The sequence below is a fragment of the Oncorhynchus mykiss genome, chromosome 23 (assembly GCF_013265735.2).
Source record: "Oncorhynchus mykiss isolate Arlee chromosome 23, USDA_OmykA_1.1, whole genome shotgun sequence".
In the NCBI taxonomy this organism is placed as follows: domain Eukaryota; kingdom Metazoa; phylum Chordata; class Actinopteri; order Salmoniformes; family Salmonidae; genus Oncorhynchus; species Oncorhynchus mykiss.
In genome coordinates this window covers 11,295,653-11,311,803 of record NC_048587.1, presented here as the reverse complement: position 1 = coordinate 11,311,803, position 16,151 = coordinate 11,295,653, and the positions used below count along the sequence as shown (strand labels likewise).

The 16,151-nt window shown below is 42.2% G+C and overlaps 1 protein-coding gene across 1 annotated transcript in view; it reads left to right on the top strand.

Annotated features, from left to right (window-relative positions):
• The window catches only part of LOC110503077 (tyrosine-protein phosphatase non-receptor type 20-like), a 29,980-nt gene extending 15,903 nt beyond the window's left edge, over positions 1-14,077 (top strand). The window contains exons 6-10 of the mRNA XM_021581432.2: positions 445-601; positions 883-1,060; positions 1,394-1,609; positions 12,964-13,026; positions 13,931-14,077. Coding sequence (XP_021437107.2) covers positions 445-601; positions 883-1,060; positions 1,394-1,609; positions 12,964-13,026; positions 13,931-14,077 — 761 coding nt within the window. The remainder of the gene's footprint in view (positions 1-444; positions 602-882; positions 1,061-1,393; positions 1,610-12,963; positions 13,027-13,930) is intronic.
• Positions 14,078-16,151: the final 2,074 nt, after the last annotated feature.

Genomic DNA, 16,151 nt, shown 5'->3' with positions numbered 1-16,151 from the left:
TTGAAGGTTTATGGTCCATTACTATTTTCATCAACGTGTCAAGAGATATAGTATTGAAAAACTTGAGTGTCTCCCTTGATACTAGGTCCTGGCAGTGTTGTGCAGACTGCAAATGAGCTTTGGAGAAATACACAGATTTAAAGAGGAGTCTGTAATTTGCTTTCTAATGATCATGAGCTTTTCGTCAAAGAAAGAATACTTATTTTCCACCATAATTTGCAAATAAATTAATTAAAAATCCTACAATGTGATTTTCTTGATTTTTTTTCTCATTTTGTCTGTCTTAGTTGTAGTGTACCTATGATGGAAATTACAGGCCTCTCATCTTTTTAAGTGGGAGAACTTGCACAATTGGTGGCTGACTAAATACTTTTTTGCCCCACTGTAACTAACTTTCTCTGTCCCTCTCTAACCCCTCTCTCGCTCTCTCTTCCCATTCTCTAGATGATAAGGCGCGTGTTCTAGTGGGTGATAACCAGGACTATATTAACGCCAGTTATATCCGTATGGAGGTTGGCAGTGAGGAGTTATTCTATATCTCCTGCCAGGGTCCTCTGCCCTCCACCGTGCCTGACTTCTGGCAGATGGTCTGGGAGAACAGGTCTGTGGTGATTACTGTGTTGTGAAAAGTGTTTACAGACAGTACATGACATCAGTGCACACACAAGTGTTTTGACAGAAAACATTTTCCAGTAGAAAATCTGCATTTATTATTCCATGTTTATTAGCCCATGTACTCCCTCCCTGTTTCAGTCTGTTTTCTTCTATTTGATGCCTAATGAACACTATACTGGTGTGTCAGTGCTGACCTCTAACTAAAATCTTATAGCATATAATTGAACAGGACAAAGTTGTTAACAACCCTCCTCCCCCACTTCCCAGGTCTGATGTGATAGCCATGATGACCCAGGATGTGGAGAGAGGCAGGGTGAAGTGTCACCGCTACTGGCCAGAGAAGGTTAGCTGTCCCCTGGACACGGGACGCTTCCATCTCTGCTTGGAGAACCAGCAGATCCAGGAATACTTCCACATCAAGATCATCCGCATGGTGGAGAAAGAGGTGAGGGGGAGAGAGGGATGACAGAAAGAGAACACAGCTCAAATACGATCTACTCATAGATGTGACGGAGAGAGGATAGTAGAAACTGAAATATGTAAAGCATGAATTAGCATGAGTATAATGTGCTAATTTTGTATCTACTAAATCCAATGAAAGCAGTTTTGAAGGATGCACAATCTCTCTCATTTCAATTAAGTCGTCAATAAGCCACTGTCATCTCTTAGAGGGTTTAGGCCCTGGTTTTTGTTATGTTAAAATGCATTTGTACAAATATTATAATTTTACATTTTATTGATTGATCAGTTGATTGATATCTGTTCCCTCCTGTTCCAGTCTGGTAAGACCCACTTTGTCCGTCACCTGAAGTTTACCCGTTGGCCTGATCATGGTGTGCCGCAGTGTTCAGAGCAGCTGGTCAGGTTTATCCGTTACCTCCGAGCGGTCCACCATAAAGGACCTGTCACTGTACACTGTAGTGCTGGAATAGGACAAACAGGAGTACTGATCTGCACCGATGTCATACTGAGTCTCATAGAATACGATCTCCCGGTAAGTTGGAGCACACGTGCTCACCAATGATGTAAACGCTAGATTACTGATGCTATGTTTTGGCAATGAGAGATTTTGAATCCCCCGTCCACCATATTGGTACTCCTCAGAAGGAGCATTCCTCCATCGGATTGAATGGAATTCTACAGTATTTCAATTAAATGTTTCAAGGACAAAAGTAAATGTACACTGTATTTAAGTATTTATTGTTGTAGTGGGGACAGTAACATTAGTACTCTCTACAAATTCTATTTTAAAGGGGCAATCCACAGTTGACACAATAAAAGCTGACGGATGGGCCAGGAGAAATGTAACCAATTTCAAATTGATAAACAGAGCTATGTTCTTACTAGTTACTGATTTTAGGCACTGATAAACAACATGTACTTGTTCTTTATTGACAATAGTTTGACCTCTTTCTGATGAATAAGTGTTCTCAGAAATCAGTCCGTACTGACAGCATGTTTCTAAACAATGTTGTGTCAGCTGTCTACACTGTCTACTTTAAATGGAAATTGTTTTTCTTCAGAAATAATGCACAAAACACCTTAGCTAGATGTAAAATTGTGCGACTAAAACCTCTGTAAAAATGTCAAGTTTTCTTCCTGATTCATCAAAGATTAATTCTGAAAAAAGTAGTAGTGGCAATGTTGTTGCTATGGTGACTCAAGATGGACAAAGAACAACAAATGTCAGGGTACGATATAGCGAACATAACAAATCTTGTTTTGAGCAGCAGAAAAGCCCAGACAATATTGGTTAGTTCAGACGCTCTTCAATCTGCAATTGAAACATTAACAAAGTGTTTCCCCGCCACTGTTTCGATAAACATCTGAGGTATGGGGCTGGAAAATTGTAACCACTCTCATATTCATAGACTGAGCTATGGATGCAACGCCTGACCAAAATTTTAGTTGTTAATCATGTTTTGATGCTTTACAGTGTGTGTTTACATTCACTTTGTTTACAAACATTGGACTAAAATGCTACTGAACAAAAATGTAAAATGCTACATGCAACAATTTCAAGATTTTACCAAGTTACAGTTCATATAAGGAAATCAGTCAATTGAAATAAATGAATTAGGCCCTAATCTATGGATTTCACATGGCATGAGCACAAGCATGGGTGGGCCTGGGAGGGCATAGGCCCACCCACTGGGGAGCCAGACCCAACCACTGGGGAGCCAGTCCCACCCACTGGGGAGCCAGGCCCAGCGAAGAAGCCGGATGTGGAGGTCCTGGGCTGGCATGGTTGCACATTTTTTATTTATTTATTTATTTTACCTTTATTTAACCAGGTAGGCAAGTTGAGAACAAGTTCTCATTTACAATTGCGACCTGGCCAAGATAAAGCAAAGCAGTTCGACAGATACAACAACACAGAGTTACACATGGAGTAAAACAAACATACAGTCAATAATAAAGTATAAACAAGTCTATATACAATGTGAGCAAATGAGGTGAGAAGGGAGGTAAAGGCAAAAAAGGCCTTGGTGGCAAGGTAAATACAATATAGCAAGTAAAACACTGGAATGGTAGTTTTGCAATGGAAGAATGTGCAAAGTAGAAATAAAAATAATGGGGTGCAAAGGAGCAAAATTAATTAATTAATTAAATACAGTTGGGAAAGAGGTAGTTGTTTGGGCTAAATTATAGGTGGGCTATGTACAGGTGCAGTAATCTGTGAGCTGCTCTGACAGTTGGTGCTTAAAGCTAGTGAGGGAGATAAGTGTCTGCGGTTTTTGGTCTGCTGTTTTTAGGTCGGAGGCTTATGGTATAGAATTGAACACTCAGTTTTCGGGCAGCTCTGGTGGACATCCGTGCAGTCGGCATGCAAATTGCATGCTCCCTCAAAACTTTAGGGATATGCTGTGTGACAAAACTGCATATTTAGTGGCCTTACTGTCCAAAGCACAAGGTGCACCTGTGTAATGAACGTGCTGTTTAATCAGCTTTTTGATATGCACGGTAAGGTCTACATGTTGTATTCGGCGCATGTGACAAACAAAATTAGATTTGATAAACACAACATGTAAAGTGTTGGTCCCATGTTTCATGAGCTGAAATAAAAGATCCCAGACATTTTTCATATGCACAAAAAGATTATGTTGCAGTTTATGCTGCAGATTATGTTGCAGCTCACTAACATCCCTGTTAGTGAGCATTACTCTTTGCCAAGATAAATAAAATAAAACAAACAGAAAGACCCATTGTTATGAGATTCGAAATTGAGCTCAGGTTTCTACAACTTGATTGGAGTCCACCTGTGGTAAATTCAATGAATTTCAATTTAGAAAGCCACACACCTGTCTATATAAGGACCCACAGTTGACAGTGCATGTCAGAGCAAAAACCAAGCCTTGAGGTCAAAGGAATTGTCCGTAGAGCTCAGAGACAGGATTCTGTTGAGGCACAGATCTGGGGAAGGTTTCCAAAAAATGTCTGCAGCACTGAAGGTCCCCAAGAACACAGAGGCCGCATCATTCCTAAATGGAAGAAGTTTGAAACCACAAAGAATCTTCCTAGAACTGGCCGACCGGCCAAACTGAGCAATCGGGGGAGAAGGGCCCTTGTCAGGGAGGTGACCAAGAACCCGATGGTCACTCTAACAGAGCTCTAGAGTTCCTCAGTGGGCACGGGAGAACCTTCCAGAAGGACAACCATCTCTGCAGCACTCCACCAATCAGACCTTTATGGTACGACAAAAGCCACTACTCAGTAAAAGGCACATGACAGCCTAAAGACTCTCAGACCATGAGAAACCAGATTCTCTGGTCTGATGAAAACAATATTGAACTCTTTGGCCTGAATGCCTAGCGTCACTCCTGGAGGAAACCTGACACCATCCCTACTGTGAAGCATGGTGGTGGCAGCAACATGCTGTGGGCATGTTTTTCAGCGGCAGGGACTGGTAGACTAGTCAGGATCGAGGCAAAGATGAACGGAGCAAAGTACAGAGAGATCCTTGATGAAAACCTGATCCAGAGCGCTCAGGACCTAAGACTGGGGTGAAGTTTCACCTTCCAACAAGACAATGACCCAAAGCACACAGCCAAGACAATGCAGGAGTGGCTTTGAGACAAGTCTCTGAATTTCCTTGAGTGACCCAGCCAGAGTCCAGACTTGAACTCGATCAAACATCTCCGGAGATGTCACGTTCGTTGGAATGAATATCGGACCAAGGCGTAGCGGATGTTGAGTTCCACATTTATTATTTATTAGTGCTACGTGCACTAACTGAAAACAAGATCCCAAAACACACAGGTGGAAAAAAGGCTACTTAAGTATGATCCCCAATTAGAGACAACGATAGCCAGCTGCCTCTAATTGGGAATCATACCAAAACACCAACATAAAAAAAAAAACTAGAAGCCTGCGTAGAAAATATAAACTAGACTAAACCCCTAGTCACGCCCTGACCTACTCTACCATAGAAAATAAAGGTCAGGATGTGACAGTACCCCCCTCCCCCCCTCCCCAAAGGTGCGGACTCCGACCGCAAAACCTGAAACAAAAAGGGAGGGTTAGGGGGGGGGGGTGTCTAGTATCAGTGGCGGCTTTGGTGCGTGGTGAAGTACCTGCTCATCCCGCGGATCTGCCAGCATCGAGGGCGGGGGCGGCTCTGGTGAGGCTCTGGTGCATCGAGGGCGGTACTGGTGCGGGACGAAGAACCCGCTGATCCCGCAGATCCAGCCATAGTCCCAGTCTGAACACTGTGCCTGGACTGGACCTAGGTGCAGAAGAAGACTCCTGCCATGGAGTGGGACTAGATTCCGGACCGTTGACAGTCTCAGGAGGTTCCGGACCGTGGACCGTCGTTGGAGGTTCCAGACCGTGGACCGTCGTTGGAGGTTCCAGACCGTGAAACGTCTCAGGAGGTTCCGGACCGTGGACCGTTGTTGGAGGTTCCGGACCGTGAAACGTCTCCGGAAGCTCTAGACTGTGAAACGTTGCCGGAAGCTCCGGACCGGGAACTATCGCCGGAAGTGCTGGACTGGGAAATGTCGCCGGAAGCTCTGGACTGGGGATTGTCACAGGAAGCCTGGTGCGTGGGGCCGGTACTGATGGTACCGAACTGGTGACACGCACCTCAGGGCTAGGAGCATGCACAGGACGCACCGGACTGGGAAGGTACACTGGAGGCCTAGTGCGTGGAGCCGGCGGGACAGATGGCGCCAAACTAGTGACATGCACTTCAGGGCGAGTACGGGGAGCAGGCTCAGGACGTACTTGACTGGGAACACGCACTTCAGGGAGAGTGCGAGGAGCAGGCACAGGACGTACCAGACTGGGAACACGCTCTCGAGGGAGAGTGCAAGGAGCAGGCACAGGACGTACCGGACTGGGGCCACGCACTTCAGGGAGAGTGCGAGGAGCAGGCACAGGACGTACCGGGCTGTGGAGACGTACTGGAGACCTGGTGCGTATAGCCGGCATCAATGGTACCGGTTCGATGACACACCTCACCCGGTAAGTGCGAGGAGCTGGCACAGGACGTACTGGGCTGTGAAGGCGCACTGGAGACCTGGTGCGTATTGCCGGAATCAATTGTACCGGAACTTTAACACACTTCTCAGGAGGAGTACGGGGAGCTGACTCAGGTGGCATCGGACGGCTAACACGCTCCTCAGGGCGAATGCCGTGCATACTATGCCAAACCAACAGCTCTCTTGCTTCACTCTTCTCCAATTTATCCAACAACTCCTCGAAGGTCTCTAACTCTCCCCTCCGTTCACTCTCCTCCAATTTATCCAATAACTCCTCGACGGTCTCTGACTCACCCCTCAACTTCGCCGACCACCCTGTGTCTGTCGCCAAGGAAGGGTTTCGTATCTCCCCATCACTTCTTACCATGTCCAGAAATCCTTCACCTGGTGAACATGCTGCTTGGTCCTGGTTTGATGGGATATTCTGTCACGTTCGTTGGAATGAATATCGGACCAAGGCGCAGCGGATGTTGAGTTCCACATTATTTATTAGAAAGTGAAACTAAGCAAAGACAAAAACAAATAAACAATAAACTAACAACTAACCGTGACTACAGAGATGCTACGTGCACTAACTCAAAACAATATCTCATAACACACAGGTGGAAAAAATGCTACTTAAGTATGATCCCCAATTAGAGACAACGATAGCCTCTAATTGGGAATCATACCAAAACACCAACATAGAAAAAACAGACTAGAACCCCACATAGAAAATATAAACTAGACTAAACCCCTAGTCACGCCCTGACCTACTCTACCATAGAAAATAAAGGCTTTCTATGGTCAGGACGTGACAGGAGAGACCTGAAAATAGCTGTGCATTAACGCTCCCCATCCAACCTGACAGAACTTGAGGGAATCTGCAGAGAAAAAATGTGGAAACTGCCCAAATACAGGTGTGCCAAGCTTGTGGTGTAGACCCAAGAAGTCTCTAGACTTTAATCGCTGCCAAAAGTGCTTCAACAAAGTCCTGAGTGAAGTGTTTGAATACTTATGTAAATGTCATATTCATTTTATTTATTTTTGTAAATAAATTAGCAACATTTCTAATATCCTGTTTTTGCTTTGTCATTGTGGGGTATTGATGAGGGGAAAAAACAACGTAATCAATTTTAGAATAAGACTGTAACCTAACAAAATATGATAAAAGTCAAGGGGTCTGAATACTTTCCAAAGGCACTGTATATTATATATTTATTATAATATCAATAACATATTTAATTTTTTATTAATTTTTTATTTCACCTTTATTTAACCAGGTAGGCTAGTTGAGAACAAGTTCTAATTTGCAACTGCGACCTGGCCAAGATAAAGCATAGCAGTGTGAACAGACAACACATGGAGTAAACAATTAACAAGTCAATAACACAGTAGAGAAAAAGGGGAGTCTATATACATTGTGTGCAAAAGGCTTGAGGAGGTATGCGAATAATTACAATTTTGCAGATTAACACTGGAGTGATAAATGATCAGATGGTCATGTACAGGTAGAGATATTGGTGTGCAAAAGAGCAGAGAAGTAAATAAATAAAAACAGTATGAGGTAGGTAAAAATGGGTGGGCTATTTACCGATAGACTATGTACAGCTGCAGCGATCGGTTAGCTGCTCAGATAGCAGATGTTTGAAGTTGGTGAGGGAGATAAAAGTCTCCAACTTCAGCGATTTTTGCAATTCGTTCCAGTCACAGGCAGCAGAGAACTGGAAGGAAAGGCGGCCAAATGAGGTGTTGGCTTTAGGGATGATCAGTGAGATACACCTGCTGGAGCGCGTGTTACGGGTGGGTGTTGCCATCGTGACCAGTGAACTGAGATAAGGCGGAGCTTTACCTAGCATGGACTTGTAGATGACCTGGAGCCAGTGGGTCTGGCGACAAATATGTAGCGAGGGCCAGCCGACTAGAGCATACATGTCGCAGTACCTGTCAAAAGTTTGGACACACCTACTCATTCAAGGGTTTTTCTACATTGTATAATAACAGTGAAGTAATCAAAACTATGAAATAACACATATGGAATCATGTAGTAACCAAAAAGTGTTAAACAAATCAAAGTATATTTCAGATTCTTCAAAGTAACCACCCTTTGCCTTGATGACAGCTTCACTTGGAATGCTTTTCCAACTGTCTTGAAGGAGTTCCCACATATGCTGGGCACTTGTTGGCTACTTTTCTTTTCCTTTACTCTGCGGTCCAACTCATCCCAAACCATCTCAATTGGGTTGAGGTTGGGTGATTGTGGAGGCCAGGTCATCTCATGTAGCACTCCATCACTCTCCTTGGTCAAATAGCCCTTACACAGCCTGGAGGTGTGTTGGGTCATTGTCCTGTTGAAAAACAAATAATAGTCCCACTAAGCGCAAACCAGATGGGATGGCGTATCTCTGCAGAATGCTGTGGTAGCCATGGTGGTTAAGTGTGAATTTAATTCAAAAATAAATCACAGACAGTGTCACCAGCATCACACCTCCTCCTCCATGCTACACATGCAGAGATCAATCGTTCACCTACTCTGCGTCTCACAAGACACGGCGGTTGGAACCAAATATCTCAAATTTGGACTCATCAGACCAAAGGACAGATTTCCACCGGTCTAACGTCCATTGCTCGTGTTTCTTGGCCCAAGCAAGTATTTTCTTCTTATTGGTGTCCTTTATTAGTGGTTTCTTTGCAGCAATTCGACCATGTAAGGCCTGATTCACACAGTTTCCTCAGAAAAGTTTATGTTGAGATGTGTCTGTTGTGAAGCACTTATTTAGGCTGCAGTTTCTGAGTCTGGTAACTTTAATGAACTTATCCTCTGCAGCTGAGGTAATTCTGGGTCTTCCTTTCCTGTGGCGGTCCTCATGAGACAGTTTCATCATAGCGCTTGATGGTTTTTGCGACAGCCCTTAAAGAAACCTTCAAATTTCTTGCCATTTTCCGGATCGACTAACCTACTTGTCTTAAAGTAATGCTGGATTGTCATTTCTCTTTGCTTATTTGAGCTGTTCTTGCCATAATATGGACTTGGTCTTTTACCAAATAGGGCTGTCTTCTGTATACCCTACCTCCTTGTCACAACACAACTGATTTGTTCACAAAGCATTAAGAAGGAAAGAAATTCCACAAATTTACTTTTAAGAAGGCACACCTGTTAATTGAAACGCATTCCAGGAGACTACCTCATGAAGCTGATTGAGAGAAAACCAAGAGTGTGCAAAGCTGTCATCAAGGCAAAGGGTGGCTACTTTGAAGAATCTAAAATCTCAAATATATTTTGATTTGTTTAACACCTTTTTGGTTACGTATGTGTTATTTCATAGTTTTGATGTCTTCACTATTATTCTACAATGTAGAAAATAGTACAAATATAGAAAATCCCTTGATGTGTAGGTGTGTCCAAACTTTTTTCTGGTACTCTATATCTGACCAAATTATGAAAGACACAAATTGTAATTTTGAGTTCTGTAAAGTGAGTGTGGAAGAGGTGAAAACATTTTTTTTTGTCTATCAACAATGACAACAATTATAAAAACACCAGGAAATCAGCTCCAAGTAATTTTATTTAGGAAATTTGTTCCCAAATATTATCATGCATTATAGAGACATATGTGGTCATATACTAATAATAAATCATAATTAATTTGATTTATATAGTGATTTTGTACCAACTGAGGTACTCAAAGAGCTCTAGGGAGAAACTTGCCTCATCCACCATCAATGTGTAGCACCCGACTATTTTTGTGCCAGATTGCTCACCACACATCAGCTATCAGGTGAGGAGTGATATATGCGAATTAGGAATGAGTGGGCTTATTAGGTGGCCATGATTGAATGTGGCCAGGTTGGGAATTTAGCCATGACACCGGGGTGAACACCCCTACTCGTAAAATAAGTGCCATGGGACTTTGAATGACCACAGAGAGTCAGGACACCCGTTTTAACGTCCCATCTGTAAGACGGCACCCTACGCAGGGCAATGTCCCCAAATGTAATGAAGATTTGAATTGATTATTTAAGTCAAATATTATATCTGTTTAGGCTTCTTGAAGTCAATTTGCAATCTAAAAATATTTGTTTTATTATATTCTGGCCCCCTGGCCCAAGAAACAATTGGCCCACGGCTGAATCTTGTTGAGGATCCTTGCCATACCGCAACCATGTCAGCCACAAGGAGTCTGCATGACCTAACGAGAAAGAGAAAGATCAAGTCAGACTGTACTTGACGATAACCTCAAAATGGGGGCAGTGGATAAAGCAGACATTTGTGGAATGTGCTTGGAAAACTACCAAGTGGTATAAGAAGATAGTTTTCCATTTGATCGTCACTGCTGTCCTCAATGGCCACATAATTCACTACCAGCTAACAAGTGAGATTATTACTGAACAGGTTTTTTTGTGTAATTGGACATACAGTTCACATACAAATCACATAGTCCAGCAGGTAGGTGAAATCATTGTTTCATTTTATGATACAAGTATCAAACATGGTACACTAATACTAGATACCTTAAGGAACATTTTAAAGATCATATTCAGTCTGGGAAGACTGTCAGTCAACCAGGGCGGCCTATCAGGGCAGTCCTGATAATGAGTGGCAAGAGTGTGGCATTGAGAGAGAGAGCCAACAGGTGAAATCAACTTGGTTGATCAAGTTAATCTCAGTTGAATGCTGCTCCACTCCGAGGGCTTTTGTACAGCTGCCAAACAGCTGCAATGATATACAGTATAATATGATATTCTGTTTTGTGTCAATTTTAAGAAACGAAACAGCCCTGTACACATCACTTTAGGTAAAATCCAATAGGAATGCATTGTGTCCAGCAGACAGGTAATCCATTAATATTATACCTTTCGGTCTTTACACAAAGTGAGTCAACTACTACATAAAGATGTCTTGCTATAGTGCCATCGCAGATGTAATAAGCTATTATACTCTAAAAGACCAGTTTTCCAAAATAACCACCAACCAGCTACATTGGTTCTAATTGGACAGGATTCACATGGCCATTTCGCCATAAATAATTGGTACATACATGGCTTAAAATGTTTGTGCTGGTGTGGAGAACACAATAAAATGACCCAAGTATGCCTTGTGGTGAAAATGCCCCCTAAAACTTTGAATTGGCCATAACTTCATTAGTAAGTGGTCTATTTAGCCTAATGATAGCTTAACTTGTTCAGGATAGCTTGGTAAATACAATATAATATAATATAATGAATCATGTATGTTTTTTTAAGATGTTTTTGAAAATAAACAAAATAATTGCCCAAAATGCTGTCTAAATCACAGATTTTGATGATATTTTCATATCTCAATTGAGCGGATTATGGTTCAGTATGCTCCAGCATGCTCCACAATACTGTGTGATATCTGTGGATTAAAATGATATACAACATGTGCATAATGGCAGCCTTAGTAGTCCCATACATCCCATTTAAAAAGGTAGACTTCTATTGGAATGGCTTCACATCCATGTTTCCTAAATAGGGAAGGGAAGATACCTAGTCAGTTGTCCAAATGAATGTATTCAACTGAAATGTGTCTTCTGCATTTAACCCAACCCCTCTGAATCTGAGAGGTGCAGGGGGGCTGCCTTAATCGCCATTTTCGGCACCCGGAGAACAGTGGGTTAACTGCCTTGCTCATGGGCAGAACAACAGCTTTTTACCTTGTCAGCTCGGGGATTCGATCCAGCGACCTTTCAGTTACTGGCCCAACGCTCTAACCACTAGGAAACCTCACGCCCCAATACAGGGAAGGTTTCTTGTCACCTTTCTTGAAATTGTGTGCTGAATGGTTACAATTTTTCTCATGATGCAGTTAAAACTGCCATTCGGATGCAGCTTGGATGTTTCACCCGTAAAACAATAATAATTATCTTTCACAATTAGCTGAAAGGTCTCAACATAAAAGTATTTTGTTAAAATGGGTTACAAAATCCTGGGGCGAACCCTCGGTTACCTGTCTCTCTGGTGGACATGTATTCATTCCAATGGGATTTGCCCTAAAGTGACGTGTACAGGGCAGGTTTCCTCTTTATTTTATTTTTTTACAATTGAAACAAAACAGAATGTCATATTATATATCACTGCAATCACAGTAGACTTCAGGGAACACCCATGTTACTTTTTTGTGTTTACTTGTAAACTATTGGAACTAACAATGAAAACATTGACAAAAACTGTATTTTGGCATGCATTTTCACCACATTTCTACTTAAAGGATGCATCTATATGTGGCATTTCTGGGCCATTTTATTGTGTTTTCACAATTTTAAGCCATTGGGCTGTATCTACTTTACAAATTATTGATGGAGGTATGACCAAGAAAATCTTGTCCAATATGTCCCCATGTAGCTGGTTGGCCACCAGGGGGTAATGGGCAAAATCTTCTTTAGACATGCTCCAGCTGTGTGTGAAATTTGGTGACTATCACAAGTCCAAAATGTTCTCGCCTCGCCGCTGGACTGTGGTTAAAAGGACCTCAATATGACCCCCATGAAGGTCTTGAGTATTTTATGATCAGCATTATTGTCTACATTAATTGTGGGGTTTATTTAGTGGGTAGATAACATTACAAAGTCATTTTTAGATTGTTTGGAATGATTCAACCCTATTTTATTCTAACAGGAAACCCGAATGGGTTTTGTTAAAATGGCCACCCTTGTTGACTGACAGACTGTCTTCTAGTGTTTATGTACATCATTGGTGCGCACCCAGACACACACACATACACGCACACACTCCTTACCTTAAAATAAGGACACAAACTATGCTCTTCAGTTGGTGTTCACAAAAGTTTGTGTGTATATCACAGACATATACCTGTACTGACCACCATGAACCTACAGTAACTCCTTGTCCCTCTCTCTGTCCACAGATCAAGGTCAGTAGCATTGTTAGGGAGATGAGACTGCAGCGATATGGCATGATTCAGACCAAGGTCAGTACGGTAGGCCTACCATACAGAGGTTAGTGTTCATAGGTCAGGGGTTAAACGTTTTTTGGGCCATTCAGGGTACCAATGATTCTTTGTCTATGGCTTCCATAATCCTGTCCACTCTATTGTTTCCTACATAGTCAGATATTAAATGACACATATTCCAGAAACCCAGGTTGAGTAGTAGTACTTTGGACGTACTAACCTGGTGTGGGTTTCCAAAGACTTCATAGCTAGTTGTATTTTATTTTTCTCTGCCACACAGCAGCAAGAGAGTAACAACAATAAAACCAATGCGGCCTGAGTCTGGTTGGACCAGAGAAAGTATTTTAGCTAAGAAACTTACGAGAAACCCACCCTCATCATTAATGACAGTGTGTGAATAGAGTAAGTGGACCCCCAGAGAGCTAGAGAAAGAGGCTTCCACCCAGAAGCTATTTCCCCCTAACCACTAATGTACCACATCATTAGTCATTAAAACATCCTATAATAATTTGACTACAGTCGGCTCTTTACTGCACTCTGTGTGTGTGTGTGTGTGTGTGTGTGTGTGTGTGTGTGTGTGTGTGTGTGTGTGTGTGTGTGTGTGTAACCACAAGTCCCCACAAGAATAGTAAACTAACAAACATTTTACCAACTGGGGACATTTTGTTAGTCCCCACAAGGTCAAATGCTATTTTTAGGGGGGGATTTAGTTAAGATTAGAATTAGTGTTAGGGTTAGAATTAGGTTAATAGTTAGGAGCTAGGGCTCGTTTTCGAGTTAGGATTAAGTTTAGGGTTGAGGTTAGGTTTAGGTTTAGGCTTAGGGAAAATAGGATCTTCAATGAGACTGAATTGAGGTTAGTTATGAAAGACTGTGTGTGTGCGCGCGCGCATGTTGTAACACCTGTCTTGTCTCTGCATAGGAACAGTACCTGTTCTGCTACAAGGTATGGTTGGAGGTTCTACAGGGCATCCTGCAGCTGCATGGTAACCGATGGCATCCTGAGAGCCCCCGCAAATTGCAACCCGAGAGCCCCCCGCAAACTTATGGGCCCTCACAAACACAGTAGCCGATGGCAACCCGAGAGCCCCCAATTTGTTTAACCAGTTACTTCCCACCTTCCCAAAGAATATACTTTATCAATGAAGATGTGTAATATTTGAATAGTTGACTGTGTAAGTTATACATTTGTTAGCAGTTTATTTTGTTATGAGCACTGTAAGTATGTGTTTTAGCCAACTACTTTATTTGTTGTCATGCCTAACATGACTATTAACAGTTGGCTATAGCACATACAGTGCCTTGCGAAAGTATTCGGCCCCCTTGAACTTTGCGACCTTTTGCCACATTTCAGGCTTCAAACATAAAGATAAAACTGTATTTTTTTGTGAAGAATCAACAACAAGTGGGACACAATCATGAAGTGGAACGACATTTATTGGATATTTCAAACTCTTTTAACAAATCAAAAACTGAAAAATTGGGCGTGCAAAATTATTCAGCCCCTTTACTTTCAGTGCAGCAAACTCTCTCCAGAAGTTCAGTGAGGATCTCTGAATGATCCAATGTTGACCTAAATGACTAATGATGATAAATTCAATCCACCTGTGTGTAATCAAGTCTCCGTATAAATGCACCTGCACTGTGATAGTCTTAGAGGTCCGTTAAAAGCGCAGAGAGCATCATGAAGAACAAGGAACACACCAGGCAGGTCCGAGATACTGTTGTGAAGAAGTTTAAAGCCGGATTTGGATACAAAAAGATTTCCCAAGCTTTAAACATCCCAAGGAGCACTGTGCAAGCGATAATATTGAAATGGAAGGAGTATCAGACCACTGCAAATCTACCAAGACCTGGCCGTCCCTCTAAACGTTCAGCTCATACAAGGAGAAGACTGATCAGAGATGCAGCCAAGAGGCCCATGATCACTCTGGATGAACTGCAGAGATCTACAGCTGAGGTGGGAGACTCTGTCCATAGGACAACAATCAGTCGTATATTGCACAAATCTGGCCTTTATGGAAGAGTGGCAAGAAGAAAGCCATTTCTTAAAGATATCCATAAAAAGTGTCGTTTAAAGTTTGCCACAAGCCACCTGGGAGACACACCAAACATGTGGAAGAAGGTGCTCTGGTCAGATGAAACCAAAATTGAACTTTTTGGCAACAATGCAAGACGTTATGTTTGGCGTAAAAGCAACACAGCTGAACACACCATCCCCACTGTCAAACATGGTGGTGGCAGCATCATGGTTTGGGCCTGCTTTTCTTCAGCAGGGACAGGGAAGATGGTTAAAATTGATGGGAAGATGGATGGAGCCAAATACAGGACCATTCTGGAAGAAAACCTGATGGAGTCTGCAAAAGACCTGAGACTGGGACGGAGATTTGTCTTCCAACAAGACAATGATCCAAAACATAAAGCAAAATCTACAATGGAATGGTTCAAAATTAAACATATCCAGGTGTTAGAATGGCCAAGTCAAAGTCCAGACCTGAATCCAATCGAGAATCTGTGGAAAGAACTGAAAACTGCTGTTCACAAATGCTCTCCATCCAACCTCACTGAGCTCGAGCTGTTTTGCAAGGAGGAATGGGAAAAATGTCAGTCTCTCGATGTGCAAAACTGATAGAGACATACCCCAAGCGACTTACAGCTGTAATCGCAGCAAAAGGTGGCGCTACAAAGTATTAACTTAAGGGGGCTGAATAATTTTGCACGCCCAATTTTTCAGTTTTTGATTTGTTAAAAAAGTTTGAAATATCCAATAAATGTCGTTCCACTTCATGATTGTGTCCCACTTGTTGTTGATTCTTCACAAAAAAATACAGTTTTATATCTTTATGTTTGAAGCCTGAAATGTGGCAAAAGGTCGCAAAGTTCAAGGGGGCCGAATACTTTCGCAAGGCACTGTATAGATGGAAGACCAGGCTATGTTTCTGCAGTGTTTTGATATTTGGGTTATGCATTTATTGATGGAGGTAGACATTCTTACTGTTGGTTCTTTCTGTGTTCTCAAACTGTGATTATAGTATTTTAAAAATTGTGAAATAAGTGCATGTTAATCATTTATTAATTCTGTCCATGACTGAAACCAAAAGTGAATAGAATCAAGTGCCTTGGAAAGACTTGCAGCTTTATGT